This window comes from Hordeum vulgare, chromosome 1H (genome assembly GCF_904849725.1).
Source record: "Hordeum vulgare subsp. vulgare chromosome 1H, MorexV3_pseudomolecules_assembly, whole genome shotgun sequence".
Classification (NCBI taxonomy): domain Eukaryota; kingdom Viridiplantae; phylum Streptophyta; class Magnoliopsida; order Poales; family Poaceae; genus Hordeum; species Hordeum vulgare.
Genome location: NC_058518.1, coordinates 504,514,635 through 504,542,588, shown reverse-complemented (window position 1 = coordinate 504,542,588; position 27,954 = coordinate 504,514,635). Strand labels below are relative to the sequence as shown.

Here is a 27,954-nt window from a genome sequence, read left to right as displayed (position 1 = left end):
CGTCGCTCACGAGTCCAGTCTACAGTAGGAGTTTTCGCTGGCGTTATGGTGATCTACGAGATGATCATGTTGGCCGGAAGGTGAGCCGTACGTCTGATTAAACTTGCTTGCAAAAAAACTTTGACTTAGGTCTTGTTTGGAATCACCCAAATTATATAACTCGGTTTTTATAATTTGTTATGTCTTCAAACAAGACAGATTATATTGCAGTTTATGAAAACTAGATGGTCAGATTATTAAAAACTCATAATCTACTTTACCCCAGCTAAAATCAAATTATGGATTACTAATGATCCATTATCCTTGGAAACTTGGAGATAATTACCTACCGCCACCGCCACCGTCATTCAAACATGTACACCTAGATTATTACCTTTGCACCTAAAAAACAGAGGACACACATGTCATTGTATAATATAAAACCTGGATTACAATTTATATAATCTGACCTTCAAACATGTCCACCTAGATTATTTTTATAAACCAGATTATATAATCTATCTTCATAATCCAGATTATTATAATCTATTGTGATTCCAAACAGGGCCTTAGTCTATGACATGGGCATTGGCAGCCACATATAATACTTGACAAGTTCATGATGTACTTCAAAAAAATCTACTGCCTCTATCATAAAATAAATGACTCAACTTTATACTAACATTAATATAAAGTTATAAAAACAGTCTCGTTCTGGTTAAGTGGCCTCATCCCGCCCGCCCGCCCGCCCCGCCTCCACGCGACTTGACGCCGGCCACCGCGAGACCTACCTAACGCGGCCTGCCCTCGCCACCTGTCGCTCCCCACGAGAGCTGAGGCGGCCAACTTCAGCGCCCGCCGCGGCGCCGCCCCCGACGCGATCTGACGCGGGCGCCTTCAAACCAATCTGGAGACACGCACCGCGCCGTCATCGAACCCCCTCTCCGCCTCTCCTCCCTCTTCGTCGCTGCCAGAGGGGACGCCGGCGAAACCGCGCACACCCCGGGGATGGCGGCGGCGGGGCCCCTCGCGTCGGCCCTCGGGCTCTGACGGCGGCACCCCGCATCGGCGGTTGCGGGATCCGGTGTGATCTCGCCAATCGGCGACGGCGGCGGGCGGATCCGGGGCTCCATGGCTGGATCTGGCGGGGCACTCGGCCCTGGTAGTAGGGAGAGGCAGCCGGGCACGGCTGCGCTGGTCGGCTGGGCACGAGCAGTGTCCAGGGCGCGCGGTGAAGTGGCCTTGGCTGGGGTCGTGGTGGTGCGTGGCGGCCATGCTCAGCAGTCGATGGTGGTGATTATCCAGCGCAGCTCCGGGAGAAATCCTTGCTCCGGTCTTTATCGGAGCCGCGACTGCCGCTATCTTTCTTGAAAGCGTCGTTGTGGAAGTGTGTTGTTCCCCTTCGTCGGCCGCTGCCCGCACCGCCACCTACGCCTCGAGGTCCTGATCTGTGGGCCTCTCTTCTGTGGATTCTTGGCGGTGCCGGCGTGGTTGCCGGGGCCCTTCCTACGGGTGAAGCCGGTGGAGGAAATTCGGATTGGGGGAAACCCCTTGGTTGGCCCAGGCCGGCCGCGCCGACGACGACGCTCAAGGGCGCCGTTATTCTTTTTGGAAACGTCGGTATACATCTGCTCCTCTGCTCCCCTTCCTTGCCTTTCGGGTGAAAGCCCTAACTCCGATGGGCGACGGCGGCGTCCTCGACGTCGTGACCTTCCTGAAGGCGTCGCCTTGAGGGCTGAGTGGTGGTGGACACTGTGTGGGTCCTGATTGGTTGCTGGTGGTGGGCACTGCTTCGGGGGAAACCCTAGGATTTGGTCTTCCAGATCAGATGATGGCGGTACTGCGGTGCCGTTTCTCTCTTGGGAGCATCGTTTGTGGAGCAGCGCTGGCAGACTGAGGTAGGAGGTGGAGCGGCTTCGTCTTGCACGGAATTTTGGTGGAGCTATCAAGTCATACCTGGCCGACAGGTGCTACGGTGAGTCATGCCTGGTTGGCAGGTGCTACGCACGACAGATCTCCCGGAGTCTTCGCATCTGGATGGATGAGCGCAGGCGGTGGCGCCGTTGGGCGCCGTGGTGGCGTCGACGGATGATTGGCCTGGCAAGGATGATGCGGATCTCTTTCCTGAAGATGGGTCAATGGTTCGAGGATGATGGCGGCTGGTAAAACGTGTGCGTGAGGTGTGCGTTTTAGGTGTGTTGCACCGGCTGTTGTTCCCGATACGTTATGTGGATGGATTGAAGACTACACCGGTCTTAGATATATGGAGTGAGAGCACTCCACAGTATCGAGTTTGTAGGTGTGAGTGGTGGCTTTGGATGGATTGATGTATATTCTTGTTAGATCTTTGTGGAATAATTAATAAGATGACTGCATGCATCGACTGATGCACTCCTTTTCTAAAAAATTAAAAAAAATGAGATTGATATATTTATTTTAAGACGGACGAACGTAAAGTATAAAGAAAAAGTAATAGGTAACTATACTGTGTAGTGATATACTCCCTCCGTTCCTAAATATAAGTCTTTTTAGATATTTCACTAGAGGACTACATACGGAGCAAAATGATTGAATCTACACTCTAATGTATGTCTATATACATCCGTGTGTAGTTTTTTAGTAGAAACTCTTACAAGACTTATATTTAGGAACGGAGGGAGTACTATAGTATGAGGACCAACCTGTTGTACGTGTGTGTGTCGTTGCTGGCTATCCGTGTCAGCAGTTATGCTTGGTTGATGTCGGAGGCAGCACGCGTCGTAGGCCGCAAGGAACTTTCACAATCTTGCTAAGCTAGCTAGGTGCTGCGCGCTTCGCAGCCATGCTTAATTATGGCCGAAATGGACGTATGATAAGTATGATTATGATATGATCATATCGGATGATGCAATTTAATTTTCGTGCGACTAATACAAAGAGTAAAGCTTGGGAAAGGAGAGTTGGTGCACCGAAGGAGACCGCTCTTGGACTTGCATTCTGAAAATAATCGATCAAGTTTGACCGTATATATATATATATGTTCCCCCGCAATACAAAACAGAGAAGGTTACATAGGCCGAGAATTCGGTTTGAATTCGATTTGAAAGGAAAAAATGGTGGAGGACAATTCCATGTTTGAAGGAGAGCTGGATTTTGTTCATTTAGCAAGGACGCCAATTATATATCTGGTTAGTTGCTTCATAAACCAACGGAGTATAATTCAGAATGTAAGTAGCAAGGTGTACTTAACAAAGTGTAGTGCATAAAGTTCAAAGGAACATACTCCATATATGAAATTGACTTTACACGCTCCGGTTACCAATACAAACTGATGACAAAATAACAAGCAAGCAAGCAAGCAAAGTACAAGCTCAAACAATAGCATGCAGATCAGATGATCTACGTACGGATCCAGCACGTCGATCGTCAGAACGGATGGTAGCTCCGGCGGAACGCGGTGGCGCTGGCGAAGAGCCCGACGAGGTCCTGCCTGTACGGGAGGAACGACCTCCGGCGCCCGTCATTGATGCCCATGCCCTTGTGCGCGTAAGAGCTCCAGACGTGCGCGTGGCCGCCGGCACCATCCCTGCCGCAGCTCCTGGCCCCCTTGCGCTTGGAGCCGGAGTTGGAAGGGCTGACGTCCAGGAACACGAACTTCTCCTTGCCGTCGCTGTGGCTCCGGCCGAGCAGCCGCTGGCTCCACCGCAGGACCGACCCCGTGGAGCCGCTCTTCCGGCAGCGCGCCGGGGATGACGCTGTCGCCGGCGCCGACGGCAACCCGGGACACCACGAACAGGAGCACGTCTTTACCGGCTTGTAGTTGTAGTCCCCGCCGTCCGGCCGCTGCTCCGCTCCTGCTCGTAAGGCGTCCACGAGCAGAAGCCGCCCGAGCGGCACGCGCGCGGTGGCCGCCGTTGTCTCCGTCTCCAGAGCACGATGGCGCGGCGGTGACCGCGGCTGGCCGAAGACCGGGTACAGCAGGCCGGCGCCTAGCCGTCGGCCGCCGACGCCGGCCAGAGGCGCGGCCACGGCGAAGGTGAAGTCGCCCGCGCCTTCCATGCTGTCGCTACAGCTACTACAGCTGATCGAACTCCCCTTCTCGCGCGCGCGTCCTAAGTCGTAACTACTGCTGCCATGTCCGAGTACGAACGAGCTCTGCTCACCTTCTCTTCCTACCTCAAGTTGTCACCTCGGAACCGTACGTGGGCACATATACTTATACGAACCCGGGTTCCACTCTTGCTCGAGCTTGGACTTCAAAGTTGATCGAGACATCGAACCCTGAAATAGATGTTTCTTTAAACGATCACCACGTACGGGGAGAGGGTCCCGCGTGAATGCATTGCTACTCAAAAGAGCCAAACTAGGAGTGGTTGGCTACGAATTCACCGGTTGTGCGTGCCGGTGCTCGAGCAGATGTACTCCCGTCAAGACGTCGCGGCGAGCTTTTGGGCTTTGGCTAGCTAGGTTCACAAAACCTAGTCTCACCTTGAAAGATGTTGGCTTTTCCTGGAATCCCAGATCTACCAAAGAATGATGAGAGCTATACATGGCTAAATATTGTTGTCAATACCAAAGGGGGGCGTGCTACGCATCCGTTGGAAGATCAGCCAGGTCGCGATCCGTCCGATTTGCTGCATCGAGCGAACCAAGTATACTTTCTATAACATAGGCCTTGTTGCAAAATTATTTCTGCAACATAGATTGTGTTGTAGATTTTCTTTACAACAACTTTTTAGTTGTGATTTTTTTTTATAACTGAGGTTTCGTTGCAATTTTTTTGGCAACCAAGGTCTTGTTGCCAAAAAAATCCGTAATAAATGTTTTGTTACAAAACATAAATCCATTGTAGGCCATTGCAACATTATATATGTTTCAGAAACATAATCGTTTTTGCAGAACCGCATAGCCATTTGGACACGTGTTTTATGGAAAGGTGGCGGATGCGGTCATTGCAATCCGTCGGCTGATGGTTAGCTTTTCCCATACCAAAGGGGACATGTAGGTGAGTCCCAACCCAACTCGAGAGAAAATGGGGTTGAGAGGCTAGTTAGAGCTCAGACATTACGAGCGCGGACAGCGCAATAAGATATGAATATTAAGAGCATCTACAGGCGGAACTTGCAAATCCGATCCCTTAAACGTCTGCGGACGCGTTTGGTCAGTGACCGGACATATCCTTTATTTATTCATTCGCGTAACCACACTTTTTATTTTCTTTTTCATATGTCCGATCACTTGCACGTGATTGATGAAAAGAAAGAAAAAGACAAAAAATAATGAATATAGAAAATACAAAGGTGATTCAGGATAGAGTCGCATCCTATCTGACGGACTGACTGACACGTTCGGACGCGTCAGCGATTATGTCCTCCCTATATTTGAGATGGGTATGAAGGTTCGCCGACAGTTCGAACGTATGGGGATTATTTGAGGGTCGAGGTGTAGATGCTCTAAGTATCTTTGTGTCATAGTGTTTCCATCGGCACATGCTATTGGGAGCGATGGTCTTGTGGAAGACGTTGCCTTGGAATTGAGATTGTGCCCAAATCGACGCTGCCACGGCACACCCATTGTCTAATTGCAAATTATAGAGCCGAGTTGCACATTACAGAACCCAGTTGCACAAGCATAAAAACAAAAATCTGTACTACACTACTGATACTGATAAATTACACATCAAAGGAATACTATTACACACCCGAGAGTAGGATAGTGTGTGGGCTGCCCTCCCATCGTTTCCTGGAGGCTCTCATCTTCGGGCGAGTTCTCCGTTAGTTCGGCTTACTAGACCCTTTGCCGACCGTTGGCTATTTCATGGATGTTCACGCTGTGGAAAGCGTCATTGTTCTTAAAGATCAAGATCTTCCTCTGGCTGCTATTGAGGGACCGCCTGTCGTCTGGAATAGAAGTTCTTAAGCGACACGGGACGGGTGATGGACTTTGCCCTCTTTGTGATGTCCCGAAGACGGGAACTCACATCTTGTTCTCACGCCCAGCGACGCGGGTTCTCTGGAGTTTCGTCCGTGGAGCACTAGGGCCCAGCTGGGAGGTCCTAGACCTTGCGGCGTTCCTGCAAACCCGAGCAACCCAGACAGGCCGCAATCGACGCATGTTTTGGCTAATATTTGTGGCAATGATATAAACCTTATGAACAACTCGCAACAAGATGGTGATTGAGCGAATCTTTATGCAGCAGGCCTCTGACTCGCTTTTTAAATTTCTTGCTTTCTTACAGCGCTCGCATCCGATCTCTAGACAACATGACCGTGACCGTCTTGGTGCATGCTGGACACGCTTTAGGTTTCTATACATTGGCTATCATCTCCGTATGGCCGCCGGTCAGTCACTTGGTGGCTTTTTCCTACTTCTTTTATATTTCTTGTATATGACTAGTACAAATGCTCGTGTGTTGCATCGGGCTAGAAAAAATGCAGAACCTATTTATTTTATCATTAAATATTAAATGTAAATTATAATGTTAAATGTAAGACATCTATTTTTGGACGAAAGGAGTTTCTTTTAAAGTTTGAATATATAATGTAATGCTTACATAAAAATTGGATTACTTTTTTAATAATAATTATCATTTTTATTGAGTGGTAATAATGTTTTGTTTTTTGATGGGTAATAGCATTTTTGTGTACAACATATTTTCAAAAAATAAATTAAAAATATATATTTTAAATTGTTTTTTGCACAACTTGCTAAACTCTTGCGAGTGAGCTGCTCTGAGCGTAGACACCAAGCCTCCGCACGAGACACAAAGCGCGTCCTCCGAAGCACTTTCCTCATCTTCTTCTAAAAACATTCTCCTCATCTTCTTCCCAAAGAAAAAAAAAGTTGTCCTTATCTCTTCACTTTGTTCCTGTCACTCCCCCCATTCCAATGGTGGCCACCCCCTCCCTTCCATTCCTTGTGGAGCTGAGCTCTAGATGTACCTCCAATGTAGGCTGCCCCTTGCCGTTCATCCCCTCCGCTGGCGCGAGGCCACATGACTTATGAATTTGGCATGCTTTCTTTCGAATGCCGGGTTCTCACAATGATATCAACATGCTTCAACAATCTCGAGTGTTGAAAAGCACATATTCACGGTTCATTATCTACGACACATTATGTACGATTCTGATAGACTGCAGTTATGAGCTGGAACATCAAGCTTAAATATCAGGAGAAAACAGAGCAACATAAGCTTATTCATACGACCTTCCTTAGCTAAAACATAGACAACTTTGATCGTCGAAGAACGCACCCAGCAAACCTTGAACTCCGCGAAGGCCTCAAGTTATTTGTCATTACATGCCACTTCTTATATTCAGTTCCCGTGAATGTTGGTTTAAAATAAATGCTTTATTAAAAGATTAAAAAAACAGTGAGTATTTTTTTTGAAATTTTTTTAATTCATTTTTTTAATGGAACAACTTTTGAGAATTTTGACCGGTTTTTAAAAGGCATGAATATATATAAATGTGTACTTATTATAAAACTAATTTTACTACATTGAGTTTTTTAGATATATAAGTTTGTTGTTTGGTTGGAAATCGTTATTCTTGTATTTTTTGTTATTTGGGCTTGACCCAAATAAACCATTTGACATAAACACTTTACGTACACAAAGAGCACTTCAATATTACAAAAAAGGAGTGTTTATATTACAATCGACTGAAATTGAATTGACCTTCAATAAAATATGCCAACCAGTGCATTTAACCACACTTCGGTATTAAAAAAAGGGAGTGTCATTACAATCGATTGAAATTGAATTGGCCTTCAATCAAATATGCCAACCAGTGCATTCAACCAGTGCAATCATATGAGCGCTTCCGCATTTAAATATGCCGACTACTATGATACAATAACAAATAGTTATAATCGATGTTCATTGGATATTATTTTTTATATAATCAATGCTAGCACGCTGCACGCATGACATCCATCAGCTTCCACGGTGCAGCACAACACCTAGCAATTCTACTTGGAAAAAAAATCTAGCAATTGATTAGTAGAAAAAAGCAATTGTGGCACTCCCACCACCCACTTTATCCAGAAAAATCTAGCAATTGATTAGTAGAGAAAAAAGCAACTGTGGCACTCCCACCATCCACTTTATCCAGAGCATCGTCATTCCCCTCCTCCCCATTCATCAAACATCAGCTAACGCCACCTCGTTTTTTTATAGAAGTGAAACGTTTTCTCTGAATCCACTAAAGTAAGGGACTGCGGGTTAATTTCAACATAACACAGGGGCTTTTGTGCAAAAGTGCCGACGATGGACTCTTTTCGTCTTGTTGAACCTGCTGGTGGGACAATAAGTATTGACTCTGTAGACATCACCGCGCTTGGCTTGCATGACCTGCGTTCTCGTTTGGGCATCATTCCACAAGACCCAACACTTTTTCAGGGTACGGTAAGATATAATCTAGATCCTCTTGGGAAGTACTTGGATCAACAAATGTGAGGTAAGACAGTGTGATATATCACAATCTCAGGATAAATAAACTGATTTATGGGGTCGTAAAATGACAATAAAAGGAAACACTAAAGCGTGTACTTAATATTAATATGCTATTGTGTTACAGGTTCTTGACAAATGTCAACTTCTTGAAGCCATCCAAGAGAAGGAACATGGATTCGATTCGCTTGGTACGAAACCTCACTATATCTATACATATACATAATTTGGTCTCGCATTTATTTTAGGCCATTTCAGAGTTCTGCTCTAGCCATTTCAGAATTCAAAATACATGTGACGTCAAATCTGTCAAACTGTTAGTGGTACTAATCAAGATCATGCCATACAGTTGCAGAAAACGGGTCGAACTAGAGCATGGGCCAAAGGCAGCTCTTTTGTTTGGGTCGCATGCTTTTGAAAAGGTGTCGTATCTTAATTCTTGATGAAGCCATGGCCTTTATAGACAATGCAACGGATGTTGTCCTTCAGTAAACGATCCGGACAGAGTTCAAACATAGGACCGTTATCATAGTCGCCCACCGAATTCCAACAGTTATGGACTGCTATATGGTACTTGCAATGAGCGGCGGTATGCTCGTCTTATTCCAGCTTATTTGGACCACATCATAGAGTTTCTAATTCCATATAATACTTATGAGCTGTATGCACTTCGAGGGAAAATAGTGGAGTATGATGGACCTGCGAAGCTCATTGCTGCAGTTTCTCAGAAGATGTACACGAATCAGTTTTAGAGAAACGGAGATGTGTGGATTAGAAAGAAAAACACACATACTGTAATCTATTGTGGTACTCGATCTACTTGGAGTCTTGGAGTCTGCAGAAGATGCAGTGCCATCTTCAAGTAATTTCTTGATTTCTTTTAGCTATATATTGCTACCTGAAATTTGAGTAATGTACAGTTTTAGCTTATGTTTGCTGACTGGTAACAAGCGCTGAAAGCTGAAGAGAGTAAATTCTTGAACGTTTTGTTGCTCCAGCAACCAAATATAGAAGTCTAAATGGAAGGAACTTCAAACCTGTAACCCTGCTACCACTATCGACATATCATTCGAACTTCTTAGTAGAAGAAATGATGATGTATTTTTCATGGCCAAGTATATGATTTGTGTGCATTTTTGCGAATTTAGTGACACCAAATAATGTGCATACCAACATTATATTTCAGTCACAGCTTCGAGTTTTGTTCTATCCTGGTAGGAACATAAGAACAACACTTAGATTCGGTAAATGAGGAGGACAGCCCATTGCAACCTGCTACTGGTTCTCAAAGAACATGCAGTGATATGTTGCTCTCAATCTTAAGATAATGACCTATTTCAGTGTATATTTTTACTTTGAGTTTACACAAAATATCATATTAGAGTACAAAGTGGTGTATGTAATAATGTACAACGACAATACCAAGCCTCGATGTCTGATGCTGAAAAAAAAAGAGTACACCTAGTTCACACAAGGCAGCGACGGTGCAACCGGAGGAGGAGCTAGCGCCGCCACGCCAGCGGGCTCCCGTCTTCCAGCTCCGGCCGCGTCCTCACCATCTTCGTCGTCGGCATCCTGCTCCCCCGCACCGCCATCCTCCCCAGCTCCTCCCTGGCCAACGCCCGCACATCCATGTCCTCCCTCCCGCGCCTCCTGCTCCACCGCACCGCGGCGGCCACGGTGACCGCCAGGAAACTCACCGCCACCACCCCGCCCAGACCAGCCACCACCGTCCACGCCCACCACCGCTCCCGCACCGCCGCGGGAGGCGGCGACGGTGGCAGTGGCGTTGGCGGTGGCGGTTGCAGCCGCACCGCCACGCCATAGTGCCCCGTGCCGGTCACCGCGCACACGGTCGCCGACGCCATGGCGTGCGTGGCCACGGCCTTCCCGCTGTCCACCGCGAAGGTCACGCACCTGGCCGCCATGGCGTTGAACGGCGGCGTCCCGTTCGCCGCCGCCACAGACGCGAGGTCCCCGAAATCCACGCGGACCGGCGCGCCGAGCGCCCGGAGCGAGACGACCCGGCTGCCGTTGTTCCCGGCGGAGACGTCGTACGCGAGCAGCGCGGCGACCGGGGCGGCCAGCGCGTACCCGCGCGGTGCGGCAAAGAGCAAGGTCGAGGCGTTGCCGACGAACAGCTCCAAGACGACGTCGACGCGGATGATCTCACCGAGCCGATGTTCACCGGCTTCGTCACGCGATGCTTCAGGTAGCCTTTGGAGCGGATGGAGATGCTCTTGGGCATCGCCGCGTGCTTCTCGGCCGGGGAGGCGGGCAGCACCGGGGGAGCCGGCACGACATGCGCCTGCGTCTGCCCGATGTGGAGGGGGCGGAGCTTCTCGTCCGAGGAGGCGAAGCGCGCCATGGGCATGGGCTGCATCTGCCCGAGGTGGAGGCGGCAGAGCTGGTCGGCCAGCGCGACGGCGGAGGCCTGGAGGCCGTTGGGTTTGGGGCGGCGGGGGTCGACGGGGACGAAGGCCCCGGGCTCGAGCTCCACGGGCTCCTCCTCCTCCGCGTCCGACACCGTATGTGGGTACCGGTCCGCTAGCCACCTGTAGAACGCCGAGACTCCCATCTCTTGGAACCTTCCGGCCGGATCCCTCTCCTCTCTCGCCTCTCCTCCTCGGGGGGCGGCGCTTGCCGGGGGCTTGTGGCGGGGGCGGCGGTGGCTCCCCTCTTCTTCTCTCTCTGGTTCGATCTAGATACGAAGGGGGCGGGAGGTCTGCGGGGTGGGGAAGACGGAGGTAACGAGACATGTTTTTTTTTCCACTTAATGAAGGATTGCGGGTTGATTTCAACAAAACACATGGGGTTTTGTGCAAAATTGCCACGACGGACGGCAGAAGCGCTGCGCGCTTTATTATTATTAGGGGAGATAGTGCTGTGGTCCGGCCGTTATTTTTGCTTTCGTACTGTGTTCGGTTATATGAATAATTGTTTTATATCTATAAAGCAGGATGAAGACCTATTTCGTATTTGCATTTTCATCTCTCCTTCATTGTTAGTCCAGCTGTAGTGATCCTTGATGTACTGAATATTTCAGTTAAGCGATAAGTGCCGAGGGCGTGAGCCTGGTTGGGAAAAAAAAAGTTGCGTCATGTTTAGCAAGTGCGGCAATAAACTACTTATGTGTTTATTAAGCTTCAATCCGGGCCGCCCGCGTTGTTCCTCTTGTTGTCGCTAGCTGCACCAGATAATCAATCAAGTAGAGCCAGAAGGCTTAGCGGCCAGCGGCCGGCGGCCGTTGCACTGCTTGCCAACAAGTTTGCTGCTTATCGACAAGGCCCTGAAAAACAAGTCTTTTGTCCATGATCCTATCACCCGCCCCGTCGGATTTTCTCCCCTGCAAATCAAAATGGCGCGCGCAACATGGAAAAGATTGACGGGGGCACCCGAGCTGAGCTGAGCGGATATAAATACAGCTGCAAACCCAGCAGCTCCATGACTCCATCCTCACACAGGCGTCTTGCAAAGCTGCAATCTCTCGTTGCGCTAATCACATTAGGATTATTAGCTGAAGGTGAGCTAGCATACAATGGCGAGGTTTGGTGCCCTCGCGGCGCTTCTGCTCGCGGTGGCGGTGGGCGGTGCGGCGGCGCAGGGCGTGGGCACTGTCATCACGCGGTCGGTGTACGCGAGCATGCTGCCCAACCGGGACAACGCGCTGTGCCCGGGCAGCGGGTTCTACACGTACGACGCCTTCATCGCCGCCGCCAACACCTTCCCGGGGTTCGGCACCACCGGCAGCGCCGACGACGTCAAGCGCGAGCTCGCCGCCTTCTTCGGCCAGACCTCCCACGAGACCACCGGTACGTCGACAGTCAGTGTTGATTTCGGTTGTTGTTGTCAACGGAACTCGATCAATCGTGTACGTGACTGCGTGTTTGTGCATGTCATCGTGCAGGTGGGACGATAGGCGCTGCCGACCAGTTCCAATGGGGCTACTGCTTCAAGGAAGAGAGGAGCAAGGCCACGTCCCCACCCTACTATGGACGGGGGCCCATCCAACTGACAGGGTAAGCAAAATTCCAAGTTCTAGCCTAGTGAGTACCTCTCTAGATGACAATCTGATCTGAAGCATCTTCCACATGCAAAATACTCCCTCCGTAAAAAAATATAAGAGTCGTTTAGATCACTAAAATAATTCTTTAGAGAGGGAGTAGTACTGTATTGGTCAACACAAATGTCATGGAGAGCGAAATAATATGTACTACAAAAATATGCTTGGAAAGTACAGCAGTGTTGGCCTTCTAGGTTACGTTGTCGCGTGCAATAATCATCAATAATTCATCGTGCGATTGACCAGGCGGTCCAACTACGACGTGGCCGGGAGAGCGATCGGGAAGGACCTGGTGAGCAACCCGGACCTGGTGTCCACGGACGCGGTGGTGTCCTTCAGGACGGCGATGTGGTTCTGGATCGATGACGGCGCAGGGCAACAAGCCGTCGAGCCACAGCGTCGCCCTACGTCGATGGACGCCGACGGCCGCCGACACGGCAGCCGGTCGGGTGCCCGGATATGGCGTGATCACCAACATCATCAACGGCGGGCTCGAGTGCGGCATGGGCCGAAACGACGCCAACGTTGACCGCATCGGCTACTACACGCGCTACTGCGGCATGCTTGGCACGGCCGCCGGGGGTAACCTCGACTGCTTCACACAGCGGAACTTCGCTAGCTAGAAGTTGCTTGCTGGATGTATATATGTATGCAGATCCCACGGCCATCAGAGTGTATGCACGCGTTACGGATAAATGGCAATGCATATGCCATCGTGAAATAAATGGCAATGCCATGCATATGCCTATGCCGTCGTGGATGTATCCTAGGCTGAGAACAGGTCAGCCATGACTCCAATATATGACGATTATTTAGTCATAGCAGATGAACAGTGAGTATTGTTCGTGATGATGCTATGAGTTGGGTTGTGATTAGGTGCGTCCTTCCATATTACAGCCACCAAGTTCGCGCATTTGAAAAAAAAAACTGTTTGAAACATTAGAAAATGTTCATTGAAAGTAAAATTATATTCCGTACCATTCGAAGAAAAATGTACATGTCATCTAAAAGATGTGCACGAGTTTCAAAAGTATGTTCGCTATATTTGAAAAATGGCTATTCAACTTTTTGTGCTATTAAAAAATGTTGAACGTGTTTTAAAAAGTTTAATATAAATTAAAAAAATGAAAACAAGTATTTCAAAAAATGTGCATCATGCATATCGAAATAAAATCATAGTTTATCAAAATAATGTTACATGTGTATAAGATAGATATACAATGTTACTGAAACATGTAGACATGTATTGAAGAAAAGAAATAAAATCGAAGAAAGAAAAACAGAAAAAAAAACAAAGAATAAAAAAATTAAATAACAGATAGGAAAAATATAAATAAAAAACAGAAACCAACGTACTCACCAGTCCAAGGCGATCATCGAGTCCATGCCCACCGTCGCCATCGTGGATGTATCCCAGGCTGAAAACAGGCAAGCCCTGACTCCAACATATGATGATTATTGAGTCATAGAAGATGAACAATGAGTATTATTCGTGATGATGTCATGAGTTGGTTGTGATTAGGTGCGTCCTTCCGTATTACAACAACCAAGTTCACACATTTAAAAAAAATGTTTGAAACGTTAGAAAATGTTTATTGAAATTAAAATTATATTTCATACCATTTAAAAAAATGTACATGTCATCTAAAAAATGTGCACGAGTTTCAACAGTATGTTCGTTATATTTGAAAAATGACTATTCAACTTTTCGTGCTATTAAAAAATGTTGAACGTGTATATAAAAAAATGTAATATAAACTCAAAAAATATGAAAACAAGTATCTCAAAATAATACATCATGCATATCGAAATAAAATCATAGTTTATCAAAATAATGTTACATGTGTATAAGATAGATGTACAATGTTATTGAAACATGTAGACATGTATTGAACAAAAGGAAAGAAATCATAGAAAGAAGCAGACAAAATTGAAGAAAGAAAGAAAACACTAGAAAGAGAAAAAAGAAAACCAAAGTTTCGCTTTTGAGAATATAAGAAAACCAAAGATAAGAAAATAAAAGAGAAACGGATGAAAACAGTAAAAGACTATAAGACGAAAAACAGCATAAATTTTTTGCGCCATAATCAGATGCCATACTGGGCTGGCTAAGTACTCTCGCAGAAGAGAAATAGCTCTGGCTAGGTTTGATTTGCCAACAATTGTTTTTCCACTGCAGCCACTACACACTACGGTCCTCTGTCGTCTGGCCCTTCTCTATGAAAATGCAGGGGAGTAAGAGCAACTCTAGCAGACCTCGCATCTCGTCCCAACCCGAAAAATAACCGTCAAAATACGGGTCCGGACGGAAAAATCTGCCCGATCAGACCCTGCATCCCGTCCCGGTCCGTAAATATTTTTGCAGGACACGACAAAATCTCGGCCCCAACCCGCGTATTCACGAGTTTCCACCTCACCGCTGCGTTGCCCTGCATATGAGCGAAAGCGGTTGGTGGGGGACATTTCAGCCCATGCTTTCCCCCACCAAAGCATATTTCGCGAATATGCTCTTTTACGGGTTCGTTTTGCGGGGTCTGCATCCGCGTCCGTGCGCGCCGGTCCGCATATGCGTTTTTACACGAACTGCAAACACGTTTTGCGCGCCGAACAGATACGGAGTCTGCTAGAGTTGCTCTAAGTAAAGCGTGTATCCGGTTTCAATTTTTTTTTTTGTAAAACATATATGGTTATGATTGAAGAACGGTTAAAGGGTTTCGCAAATTTTAAAAAAGTAACTTTGCTCGAACTTATTTAGCTGAGTTTTAGTTATGTCTCTTCCACCATGCATAGCCATTGAATGTGACTATTAGATACGTGTGTGCTGACGTGGTTTGTAGTACTAGTTTGTACATCTAGAGATCAAATTATATATATCATCTAAATGAATTCTAGACACTTCCAAAAAAATGTTTAAGGACAAGCGCTTCTGCTTACTTACTGCTAAAGGAAATTCAACTGTGATGGAGACACACCTAGGCAAAATATTATTACTCAAAGTGGGCTAAAATCCCAGAGAGCCTAGGCAAATATTAAATTAAATTTGACAATTCAACTGTTTTCCCTATAATAAATATTGCGGTTTCATAGTGTACTCTGTATAATCGGGACATTCTTCCCCAACTCCGTGCTGTGATGAACGATGGCATTCCAAGTGGACTCTCACTGCATCAGTTGCATTGGCCAGCTACCGGTCTAGCTAGCCATCTCCCAAAGCTGCAAAGTTTATTTAGATGGCAGACCAGAACCTCTGAACCTTTCCATTTGTGGATTTTTTCACTGTTTTAACCCTTTTTTTAAACATCAGCACAAAATGAATCAAATTTAAAAACATTTCACGATCTGATCCATTTAGAAACGCCACAAGCCGTGCCGTTGCTGCCCCACTATGCAACGTCTATCTACGATGACGTTGCTGCCCTACAATGACACGCCTGTCTATCATGGCGTTTTTTCTTTTTTACAACGTCAGTCTAATGTGGCGTTGCAGGCCCACTGTGAAACGTCAACAGTGCTGGCGTTGCTGCCCTACAGTGACACGCCTGTCTACCGTGACGTTTTTTCTTTCTTGCAACGCCAGTCTAATGTGGCGTTGCATACCCATTGTGAAACGTCAACAGTGCTGGCGTTGCAGACCCACTATGGAACGCAGCGACGACATCCAGTCAGCCCACGGCATGCTGCCAGCAACATGTGTACTGCTGAAACGCCATGGATCATGGCGTTTCGCGCGTGGCCTGCAACGCCACATTAGACTGACGTTTTAGTGGGTCTGCAACGCCATATTAGACTGGCGTTTGAGTGGGTCTGCAACGCCACATTAGACTGACGTTTCTATGTGCGTCTGCAACGCCACGGGCTCTGGCGTTTCAAAAAGGGTCAGGTCGTGAAATGTTTTCGATCAGAGTTCATTTCGTACAATATTTTCATCCCATGAGTCAAAACAGTGAAAAAATCCTCCATTTGTGTGGCTCAGCCCACTTAAGTCCACAGTCCAGACTGAGCAAGATCGTGACCAGCTACGAGCTAGCCTAACCCAGCGAGCAGGCCAATTAGCTCCGCTAATCAGAAGAGTAAAGTTTGGGGAAGGAAGGAACGATCGACGGCTAGCTAGAGTAGGTGAGCGGCGATAAGGTGGATCGACGCCGACAGCGACCGCGCGCTCGCCTGAACCTCCCCTCCGGCCTGATGACGATGTTCATTCATGGAGAGCCAGCTCGTACGATGCAACTGCAGCTTGTTAATTGCCTTGCTTAACTGACACTCCTAATTAAGACTTCGGTTATGCATAATTTATGGAGAGATAAATCAAAGGGAGCTGCACAATTATTTTCCTCGCTTTCATCTGCCTGGGAGGGAATGTTTCCTTAATTAACTGCAAAGAATTTCCTGTCACCGGAACCAAATTCGCAACTGAAGAAATTGCTGAACAAAACTACGTACAATTTTGGATTTGATCTGATCTACGTATCAGCTATTGTCACTGTATGTGCCACGAAAAGAACCAAGAAATTCTAGGCGTACGCCGTGTACTGATCATCACAAATCGACAAAAAGAAAGAAAGAAAGAAAGAAATGCAGGGCAACCACCACCCGATCTGCGGCCGCGAGAGGATCGATCGATCGGTCGACGCTGACGGTTGACGTTAGTTCGGTCAGAAGGGGTGGTAGCTCCGGCGGAAGGCGCCGGCGTTGGCGAAGAGCCCGAGGAGGTCCTGCTTGTACGGGAGGAACGTCGACGCCCTGCGCCCGGGGCTCCCCCTGCCGCTCCCGCCTCTCCCGCCGCGGTGGCTCCAGCCGTGGACTCCTCCGCGCCCGCGCGGCTCGCCGGCCCCCGTCCTTCCCCTGCTGCCGGGGGAGCCGGCGGCGTCCTGTTGTGCCTGCAGGAACACGAACTTCTCCTTGCCGTCGCTGTGGCTCCGCCCCACCTGCAGCCGCTGCCGCCACCGCAGCACCGACCCGGTCGACCCGCTCTTCTGGCACCGGGACGGCGACGGGGACGGGGACGGCGAGGTCCCGGGCGACCACAGGCAGTACGTCTCCGCCGGCACCCCGTCCAGCTCGTCGTCTTCTCCTCCGTCGTCCGGCCGTTTCCCCGACGAGGAGGAGGAGGAGGACCCCCGCTCCTCCAGGAGGAGCTGCCTCAGCGGCACCCGCACGGTCGCCGTGCCCGCGTCCTCCTCCACCTCCCGCTCCTCCGGCGAACGCGGGCGGCCGAAGACCGGGTACACGGGCCCGATCACACCGCCGCCGGCCAGTCGCGTGGCCGCAGCGAAGGTGAACCCCTCCCCCTCCTCCTCCTCGTCGTCATCTGAAGCGGTGGTCGCAGAGGGATCTTCTAGAAGGTTCTCAACAGCCACGCCGTCGCCGTGATCCGCCATGGGTGCGCTCCCCGGGTGCCGTGTGCGGGATGGCCGGGGATAAAAGGAGCGGGAGACGCGGGCTGTTGCCGCTGCGAGCTGCGCCTGGCACGCAAGGCGTGGGCCCGCGAAGCCCTCTGCGTCGCCGACGGGCGGGCCCGGACTCGCACTGCCGTTGCCTCGTCAAGTGATTCGAGAGAGCTGGTTGGTCGGTTGGTGGGCGGGCCCGGCCCGTTCGCGACACGTGGCCGGAGCTGGGAGCCGGCCGTTGAGCGAACGGAACGGAAGAATGCAAGCTGGACGGCAGCGGCGGCGGCGAGAATCCCAGTGGAGTGGACTACAGCGTTACTGGATCTCATCCATGTGCAGCTTTCTCTCATCTTTTCCCGAGAGCCCCCCTGCCACTCCTCCCTGTATACCATAGCACAGGTAAATACTCTCTTCGTAAATACTTATCATAAAAATGAATATATCTAAATGTATTTTAATTTTAAATACATGCAATTTTTATTTATTTGTACGATAAGTAATTTCGACAGAAGGAATAATGATTTGCGTTCAAACGGCCGTAAAAGATGGAGTACAATTTTGCTATTCATAAATTGTGAAAATAAATTAACCTAAGGCGATTTCTGAAAGATGAAAGGAAGGCAGGGCGGATCAGAGCTTTGAGGGCGTCCCACAACAAACGGCGGCAAAGCATGGGATCACCAACGACCTTGAGTTTAAATCAAAGTGACTCAGGGTGCAGGTTGGGCTGCAGCGTCAAAGAAAAAGGATCGTGAGGATTTATAGGGATTGTTGGGCGGCGGTAACATGTCGTAGAGAGCATGGAGAGGCAGCGGCGAGGCGCACGTCCGAGCGCCACCGGTGGCAGCGAGCGGTTTGGTAGGCGCTGGATCGGGGTGGTGGAACAAGAGCTAGAGGAGGAAGAACATACAGGAGCCCTTGAGTTTAAATCAGACAGGTCAAAAATTCAACATTATCACACCCAAAATAGTTGAGACAACTTATCTGTAGTGGGTCCCAATAAACGGATATTGTATGAATCATGTTCCCACAGATTTATTTTGTTAGAGATAATTCTGTTTTCCTCTTGTGCTTTTGCACGTGCATCATCAGCCTTGGTGCATTTACACTGTACATTGGTGTGACCTACCTACCATGGTGATTAGAGATGCAGAGGAGATGGCTTGTCCGGTTTGCTATGCGCCCAAGCAACAAGGTGAGAGGGAAATGGCACTAAAAGGCTAGCGGTTCGTGTTTGATTTTGTAGTGCTTGCATATCAAGGTATGGCGTGTCACTAAAAAGGCGTAAAGTTTACTTGATATTTTCCCTGGTGTCAATTCTCCGGTACTAAGTAAAGTGTAGCTTACTTAAGATGTGGGATGTGTGTCAACCAAGACAGAAGTATTACTGTTAGTGGATACATTTCGGTCAAGTGATAACCTAAGTAAAGTGTAGCTTACTACTTAAGATGTGGGATGTGTGTCAACCAAGACACAAGTACTAGTTAGTTCTGTTAGAGCAACTCAAAAGCGTCGATTCATTTCGTCCTCCCGCCTTCGTTTGTGTGACGACGAATAGAAAAGTCGCCTCAACGCACCGACTCAAACGAAGCGTAACGTTCGATTTTCGTCCGCCTGTCAATCCATTTTCGGCTCATTTTTTATCCTGATTTGCGTCGGTGCGGACAAGGGAGGGACGCGCGCGCTGCGCGCCAACTACTTTCTGTGGACCGACACTCGGTGCCAAAGCTTCCACCATTTTTCCCTCCACTTTCCCAAAACCCTCCCACCCCGTGCGTGCTTCCCGGTCGCTCGCCATGGACGACGACCTCGATGCCGCCGTCGACCTCGCCTCCCTCGCCTCGTCCGGTATCACGACCGCCCCCTCCTACAAGCCTCACTTCCCCGTAAGATCGCCACCGCGTCCAAGAAGAAGAAGGAGCTGACACCCGAGGAGCGGGCTAGGGAGTCGACTAAGAGAAAGGGTTGGAGGCACGCGGCGGGTGCAGGGGCGAAGAAGCGGTCGTCGCGGCCATAGCCGCCGCCACACAACTGGAGGATACTGCTGCAACCGTGCAGGCGTCACGACGGGCAACAAGGGGTGTACTATTGTACCTAGGTTTAAACCCTAGCCAGCACAGGCTCGTCAACGCCACCATGGCTGCGGCCAGCATAGGTTTGTCTGCGTTCCCTCGGTTGGTGTTGCCAGAGCCGCCCCGTGCGTCGACGACTCACCCGATCCCCGGCTTCCACATTTATCCGTAAACCTCCCGCCTCTTTGGGAAATGCTCGCCTGAGGTGTGCGTGGTGGCGCCGTCCATGCCCGCGCCCAGGCACAACGACCTCAACGCAACGCCGGTAGCCGATGTCTCGTCATCCGATGGGGCGAGGAAACACGCGCGGGATATGCCAGCCAACATGCTTTTCGGCAAGCGTTCCAGCATGAACTGTTTGGTGTTTCCTGAACCTGGCATTGTATGTCGGCCGCTAGCATGGTGTCGTCGTGCCGGCATGAACTTTAGGTGACGGCATGGTTGCTGGCTTGATTTACGGTCACGGGCCTTTTCAAATTCGTGCGCGGACGTAAAGTGGGACGCGGGTGTGGGGCGCACTGCGGACCCAAATCTTAAACTGGGCAGACGCCCTGCGGGCGGCCGACCCAAACGAACAAAAAAAAGACAAAAACATTGTCTGTTTGGGTCGACGCTTTGGAGTTGCTCTTAGTGGATACATTTCGATCAAGTGATAACCTCATTAATGGCGAATGTAATAAACTTGTTGCTTCGTGTGTAAGGTACTCCATGTGTATCCTATACATTTTCAAGGGGAAAAAATGCCAACTAAAGTAAGTATTTTGTCAATGACACAAAACAAATGATCATACAAATGCAAATGGCTAATCTGTGTCGACAAAACAAAAAGCTTTTGTACATCATGGCATGTTAACGGGCCACCAATCCTACAAACTTAGGTAGTTGTTCTTCGCCTTAAAAAAAAAGGAGTTGATCTTCGCTACTTCTATTTATCTCAACATACATGCACATCATCTCACTATATATGCCATCGGATCAAGCCCAATGCATTTCTTTCTCTCAACATGCATGATAAAACTCAATTGTGCTTTTCCCTTTACTCAGTTGCACATATTGTATTTTTTTTTCTATTGGGGACACACAAGCATATGGTGTGCTTCTCACATAAGAGCAACTCTAGCAGACCCTGCATCCCACCTCGATCCGGAAAATAACCGTCAAAATGCGGGTCGGGGCGAAAAAACCTGCCCGATCAGACCCCACATCCGGCCCCGGCCCGCAAATATTTTTGCGGGGCGCGGCAAAATCTCGGTCCCAACCCGCGTATTCGCGGGTTTCCCCTCACCGTTACGGTGCCCTGCATATAAGCGGAAGCGGTTGGTGGGAGGGACATTTCAGCCCGCGCGGGGTCTGAAAAAGCATATTCCACGAATATGTTTTTTTATCGATCCGTTATGCAGGGTCTGCATCCGCAACCGTATGCGTCGGTCCGCAAAGACGTTTTTCCGTGAACTGCAAACACGTTTTGTGGGCCGGACGGATGCGGGGTCTGCTAGAGTTACTCTAAGCACATCTCGTGGAAAAACATGTATTCTCTGTTGTAAAAAAAAGGCAAAAAAGTTCTATGAAAACTTAAGGGAAAGAAGGAAGCACTTGTAGAAAAAAGAACCAAAATCCTGAGGGTCAGCCAGCATGCGACATGGCGGTTGTCTAAAAAAAAAGCATGCGACATGGCGGCGGCTAGGTGCACCACTTGGCACACTTTCAGGCCCAAGAAAGTGACCTTTGTGGAAGCCTTCCAAACTAAGGGGCGCCCTCCTATTTGCTCATACTGGGGCAACCCATCTTTTTAGTTAGTCTTTTTCAATTTATGTTTCCTAATTCATGCTTTTCTATTTTTAATTTTGTTCATATTTTTTAAAACTCCAAATACATATATTTCAGAAGTTAATTTAATTAAAAATATATATCAAAAAGCGTATTGAAATAAAAATTTACTGCAGTATAAAACAATTGCTTGCATAATTTTCATAACATATTGATACCTAAAAAATAAAATGTTGTGACGTTAAAAAATGTTCACAAGTTTCAAAAACTATGTGCGGAATTTTCAGAAAATGTTTATCCAACGTAACAAAATGTTCCATACTTTAAAAATATGTATATTATATTTCCAAGAAAGGCTGGGACAATGGAAAAAAGTTCGAATAGTTAAAACATGTGTTGTGACATTAAATGTCTCAACGTATGCAGGAAAAAGGTTTAACACGTATTCGAAATAAAGTCCAAAGCATGTGTTTGCAAAAAAACGTTAATCATGTTTTTGAAAAATAGTAAACATATATAAAATGTATTAGGCGTATAAACTGAACAAAAACTTTGAAACTAAATTCTGAAAGAAACCAACACAGAAGTGAAAAATCATAGAAAACCAGGGAAGAAAAAGAAAAAGATGCAAATACAAAAAGGAAACGGACGCCCCGCATTGTATTGGTCCATGAAAGCAGTGTGCGCATGGCGTTACTGTCATGCACCCTATGCAAGGAGCTCGGTGGAGTTGGCGTTCAGGTGAGCCGACTGGAGCTCGGGTGTCAAGGCGACCATGGCAGGGGTGCACGGATTGGTGCTGATACATAAGGTCTCCGGCTATTAGAGGCGGCTGAAGCGTGAGGTCTAGGACCGCCGACACTAGGCTTGAGGCGGAGGAGGTGGGATCGAAGTGGAGAAGTAGAGAATAGCAACATAGCTTGTTGCACCGGCTTGGCGAGCTTCATAGACGGCAACCTAGAGCAAGAGGCTGGGGGAGGGTGCGAGGAAGACGGGGAGAAGGGGCGCATGGGGCGGCGATGACGAAGGCCTAGTGGTATGTTGGGTGAAGAAAGGGATCGAGTAAGTGGAAGAGTGAAGGAACGTGATAAGGAGAATTAAGGAAACCCGCACGAACACCCGGTTTGCGTGAATGCTTCCGAAGATTGACATGATAATCACTTCTTGCTCCAAGATACGTGTGCTCCATCCCATGACCAACGCAGCATTCACTCTAAATTGGTTAAAAACTCTCGAAATAGGCTCCGCTATATTAATATCGTAACCATATATATAATGCATCAGTTTGGACAATGATGGGGCAAAGAGCATAATAACGTACAAAAAAGACAAAAGAAAAATAAGAGAAACAATGCCAAACTGACGTGAAATGTATAGCATTCATCAAAACCAAATTGAGGTGAGGTGAGGTGAGATGAAAGAATAGATCGGTTCAGACCCGCCCAAACTGACGTGAGATGTATAGCATTCACCAAAACCAAATTCTATTACTCTGCGGATAGAAAGTACGAGAACCATAACTGGCTGCAAATAGAAACATGTGGAAATGAAAAGAGAAGAAGATGCAAGAAGTAGATAGAGGCAAAGGACTGGGAACATGATGTGGATTCCATGGCAAACGAAGCCAACACGTGCTCCCACTTCAGATTCGCACGCTTCTAATCAGGAGTAGTCAAATAGTACAAGGGAACGTGTCAATTCTAATCACCTCTGAATCACTAATAATCGAGATTCGTACGTCCGCGAGAAAAAAACCGCGACGCGCATCCCTCTCCACGCCGGCGCGGTGCGTGCGCCCGGCAGATCGTACGTACGTACTGCTAACTACTCCGAAGCTGACCCGCCGCCGTGCGCGCGCCGGCCGGCCGGCTGGCAGGCAGGCGGCGGCGCGCGCGCGGCTCACGGGGTTTTGGCCGAGAAGGAGACGCGGCCGAAGCCCCAGCGCCCCGTCCGGTACATCTCCTCCAGCCACGCCAGCTCCGCCTCGTGATCGTCGACGCCTCCCGTGGTCTGCACGCCGCCCGTGGCCGTCGCCGTGGTCTGCACCTGCACGCCGCCCTCCTTCTCGCCGTCGTCGTCGGTCGCCGTCGGGGCGGCCACGTCGCGCACCCGCTTGCCGCGCAGCAGCGCCCGCCGCCTCCGCCTGGTCCTGATCACCAGCCTGCCGACGGCGAGCGGCGCCCTGACGAGCGCCAGGCCGAGCAGGCTGACGAGCGCGCACGGGCAGCACGCCAGCGCCACGCAGTCCGCCACGGCCACCGCCGCGCACGACCTGCACGCGCACTCCGCCGCCGTGGGCTCCCCCTCCTTGCCGGCGGCGGCTTCGAACCTCCTGCGCCGCGGCGGCGCCACCGCAGCCTGATGGCGCTGCCGCCCCGCAAACATGGAGCGCAGACAGACGGTCAGACGGAGCCAAGCAAAGGCGTTTGTGAATTGTGACTGTGACCAGTGTCTAGTAGCTAGCTGCTAGCCAGGGGAACCGCGGCCGGCAACGGAGGAGGAAATGGCCGCCATGTCGTGGCACCGGCACGAGAGCAGCGCGCGCCTTGTAGTCCTAGATTGTAGGTGGGGTTCGGGTACACGGTTGGACGGGACGGGTGAATGATCCGCGTGCCCCCAACCCCGAGTAAAAGGACAGCCTTCTCCTTGTCCTTGTCCTTCTCCTTCTCCTCGCAGCCAAAACTGTGAAAAATGGCCGCATCAATCAGGCTCACTGCTCCCCTGCAGATCAACAAGGCAAGGCGTCCAAGAGATTCACTCCTCCACTCTGGATCGTGGGCGTGCAGTAAAAACTTTGATGATCATACGCACAGGCGGACCATACGCGCGGGTACAAGATTACACCAAGGGGTGATAGCGTTGGATTTCGGGAGGACAGGTAGCGACAGTGCTCCAAAACTGCAACCAGCGCGCTTTTGCTCCCACGCTTTTCGCCAGGATAGCGCGGGGCCCGTGGGATGAGTTAAGGGCCTTGCCGTTTCCGGGCAAAGCGGCCGTGCGTCGCCGGGACTGACGCCGTGCCGACACGCCGGGATTCAGAGCCTGCCGTCTGCGTGCCAACTGTAGCTGCCAACGCGGTCCCGATCCCATGTCTGATCCTCTTGTACGTGTTTCCTTCGGTTCCAGTTCCAGCACGCCGTTGCTCTGCCTCTGCGTGGGGGTGTGCAGACTGCAGAGCATGGGTGCCTGCATGCGGCTTCAGAGTTCAGTTCAGAGTGAAGAACAGGTTCAGACACCTCTCTCACAAGTAGTGCTGCATTCATCAGAAGATGACAAGTGGGCAATGAATGATGGACGGGATGAACTTGTTGGCTGGTTCTCAACACTTTTGTTTTTTTTATCAATAGTCTAGAATTATTAATCAAGTGGGGATGTTAGGATAAATTAGGAAAAAAATGGAAGAAAAGACTGATAAAGAACATTGTGAAACTCAAAAGTCGCATCGAAACAACCTTCATTGCTCGACCAATGTTTTTTCCTTTTTGAAAGATTCAACAATTGCTGGCTATTTCAATTGCATTAGCAGGAAGCAGCGAGTAAACATAAGGTATAGATTCGAAATGTAGACTAGGCGTGCTGTGTTATAACTATCCATCAAGTTTTGAATACTAATATTGAAACTTGATGAAAATATAGACTATAAAACCTATCAAACTACAAAATTGCATGCAATGTTACACGGTGTATCATAATGCTTTAATTTTCACAATAATGTTGTATTGTGTTCCACAAAGCAGACAAACTATTTCCATGGTTCGTTATGTTTCAGAAATGTTCCATTCCGTGCCTATGCAGTTCAAACTGAAAATTACATGTTTGTACTTAACATTATTTCTTTGTCATGTTTTATTGGATTCTATCATGTTCCGGAGTGCATCATTGTGTTTCACAAACTATATCATAGAGTTTCACCATCTCTGTAAAGACCCGCTACATAAATATGCAAATGAAAATTAAATCTGACATTTGCTTCATAAGATAAAATAATTTCAAACTTTGAAATCACATGAAAAGTATGGATGTATGTTGTGTTGCCTTGCAGCAGAGTGCATGGATGGACCATGTGATTAACTAATATGACATGAGTAGATGAGTAAAACATCAACCGCGAAAAGTAGAAAAGGATGGGTGAAGTACAAGTAGAAGAGGTATGTATGTATCCGAATCGTCATCTGAATCGACGGCTCACCCATCCGCCGAAGGTCCCGTGCATGCGAGAACTACCTTTCTCCAGGAGACAACGGAGATGCTATTCTTCTTGCGTGCATTTTCTCGTTCTTCTTTCATTTCGACCAAAGAAAACCTCTGCGGTCTGCAGGTATACATTTCTGCAGTTATGCTACCTCAAAAATGCAAAGAATTTAAAAATTAATCATGCTTTCTTGGGGATTTAAACCTGTAACAACAACCTAATACTCCTTCACAGCTACTCACTCCATCCCATAATGTAATAAGTACACTTTTGCAAGCTAAGGGAGTAGTATATATAATCAAACTCGCAGCAAATTTCATGTTCACAGTCGTGGCTATGGAGACACCTTGTACTCACACGGGAGTTGTCATGAACAGGACTGCGCACCGCACACTTGTCTCCGCGGACGCCGCGGCGGCCTGCACCACCGTGGTCTCCGTGGCCGGCGCCGCGGCCTCCCCTCCACATTTTCTTTTGTTCTTGTGATGATAATGTTGTGGTATTAACAGAACCGGTGTGGCGGTGTGAGCAACAAGCACTGTGTGGTGTCCTGTATGATGTAATAAGCTGTGTTTTCGACGTACAGGGTACAAGTAAAACGCAAAAGAATCAAGGAAACGAGACTGGCAGAGCTTCCAATCTTACAAGATAAAATTAGTTAATTTAAAATTAACCACTGTACATTCATGCTATTTCAGTCTAACTCCGACAAACACAGCTAATAATCAGCATATATAAGTACAAAATCCTACTCCAAGAGAGTTACTGACATTTTGCAACCCCTCGGTTCAACAACCAGTTTCGATTTCATAGCTCATTTCCCGAAATCCACACTTCGCAGGAATTCTCAAGAATATATGGCCTAAACAAAGGGAGCCTAAATATCATCTGATGAACTTCAACAGCCAAGACTGACATTGCTTAAGAATCAACAATTGATATGAAGATATTTCTCAATCAAAGAGCCGCAGCACTTTCTTCATAAAAAGAGGGTGCCGACACATAAAGACGATGCAAGAATTTGATATTTATTAATGACGTAAAAGTCCAGAGAAAACTTTATCAACATTGCCTCTGTTCACGAATCTGTTTGGACATTGTATGGTCTCCGGATATATATTTTTCATTTTATAAATATATACAAGTTTCTATTGACTTCAGCGTTCAGGAATTAGATTCTTGAAATAACCCGAAGAGTTTACGCACTAGCTAAACACTACATATAAATTGTTGAAATTTGAAGGTGGGCTTTAGGCCCATTAGAGAATTTCAGAAAAATCTTCAAAAGCCCATCTGCCTACCAGCAAGCACGCGATCGCCTACCAGCAAGCACGCGATCGCCTACCCTAGCCGTTACGAAAATCAGATCACATCTGCCTCACGCGTTCGTTCCTTGACTGCTGCTGCCGTCGGCGACTCCGTCCCGTTTACCGCGTACACGGTCGACGGGAGAGCAGGCCTCCGAAACCTCGCCTCTCCGGTTCCTGTACGAGAGAGGGGCGATTAGGTTTTTGGGGAGCGATCACGCGACTGCTCGCCTCCGTCCGTCTGCTTCGTCTACGTCCGCGTCGCCCTCGTCATCGCCATGTCTTCACCAAGCGAAGCTGACCGTCTCCGCGAGAACGCCGAAGCCGAGAAGAAGGCGGCAGAGGATACTGCCGCCGCCGCCGCTGCTGCTACGGCCAACTGGCCGATTGGAGAGTATGACTCGTTTATCCTCATGTTCGTATTTATCCTAGCAGTACTGCTTGTCTGCATAGATGTATCTACTATATGCGTAGTATGTGCTAGGTTATCTCAAGATCAGTATATAGTCTAGTCAATGCCGTGCTAGTTATTATCTCGTGGATTAATATACTCGGAAAATTGCCTATTTATTCAACAATCCAAAAACCTAATGTCTGTAGGAATTTTTCGAGTAATGGTTTTGCTGCTGCACTGAAACCGGATAAGTTTACCGGTACTTTTTTCAAGCGTTGGCAAACGAGAACCACCTTATGGCTCACAACTATGAACGTGTTCTGGGTAGCCGGTGTCACTCCTACGGAAACTATCACTCATGA

At 48.4% G+C, this 27,954-nt stretch overlaps 5 protein-coding genes and 2 pseudogenes across 5 annotated transcripts; 2 read left to right on the top strand and 5 right to left on the bottom strand.

The window, feature by feature from the left end:
* Nucleotides 1-3,221: 3,221 nt before the first annotated feature.
* Nucleotides 3,222-4,197, bottom strand: LOC123420122. The gene has a single exon (XM_045107286.1). It carries the CDS (start codon nucleotides 4,015-4,017, stop codon nucleotides 3,385-3,387), a length of 633 nt encoding a protein of 210 aa, XP_044963221.1. The 5' UTR covers nucleotides 4,018-4,197; the 3' UTR covers nucleotides 3,222-3,384.
* Nucleotides 4,198-8,227: 4,030 nt separating this feature from the next.
* LOC123402471 lies at nucleotides 8,228-9,162 on the top strand (annotated as a pseudogene).
* Nucleotides 9,163-9,912: 750 nt separating this feature from the next.
* LOC123402461 lies at nucleotides 9,913-10,584 on the bottom strand (the record flags this gene model as incomplete). Its single annotated transcript, XM_045096389.1, has 1 exon — nucleotides 9,913-10,584. A coding segment is annotated over one exon (672 nt), but the record flags the coding sequence as incomplete, so codon positions are not given.
* Nucleotides 10,585-10,586: 2 nt separating this feature from the next.
* Nucleotides 10,587-10,988, bottom strand: LOC123402452 (zinc finger CCCH domain-containing protein 39-like; the record flags this gene model as incomplete). The annotated part of the gene is made up of 1 exon (XM_045096380.1): nucleotides 10,587-10,988. A coding segment is annotated over exon 1 (402 nt), but the record flags the coding sequence as incomplete, so codon positions are not given.
* Nucleotides 10,989-11,948: 960 nt separating this feature from the next.
* Nucleotides 11,949-13,096, top strand: LOC123420110 (annotated as a pseudogene).
* Nucleotides 13,097-16,862: 3,766 nt separating this feature from the next.
* LOC123420098 lies at nucleotides 16,863-18,251 on the bottom strand. The gene has a single exon (XM_045107272.1). It carries the CDS (start codon nucleotides 17,849-17,851, stop codon nucleotides 17,126-17,128), a length of 726 nt encoding a protein of 241 aa, XP_044963207.1. The 5' UTR covers nucleotides 17,852-18,251; the 3' UTR covers nucleotides 16,863-17,125.
* Nucleotides 18,252-23,598: 5,347 nt separating this feature from the next.
* On the bottom strand, nucleotides 23,599-24,084 carry LOC123402442. The gene has a single exon (XM_045096370.1). The coding sequence runs from the start codon at nucleotides 24,082-24,084 to the stop codon at nucleotides 23,599-23,601; it is 486 nt and encodes a 161-aa protein (XP_044952305.1).
* Nucleotides 24,085-27,954: the final 3,870 nt, after the last annotated feature.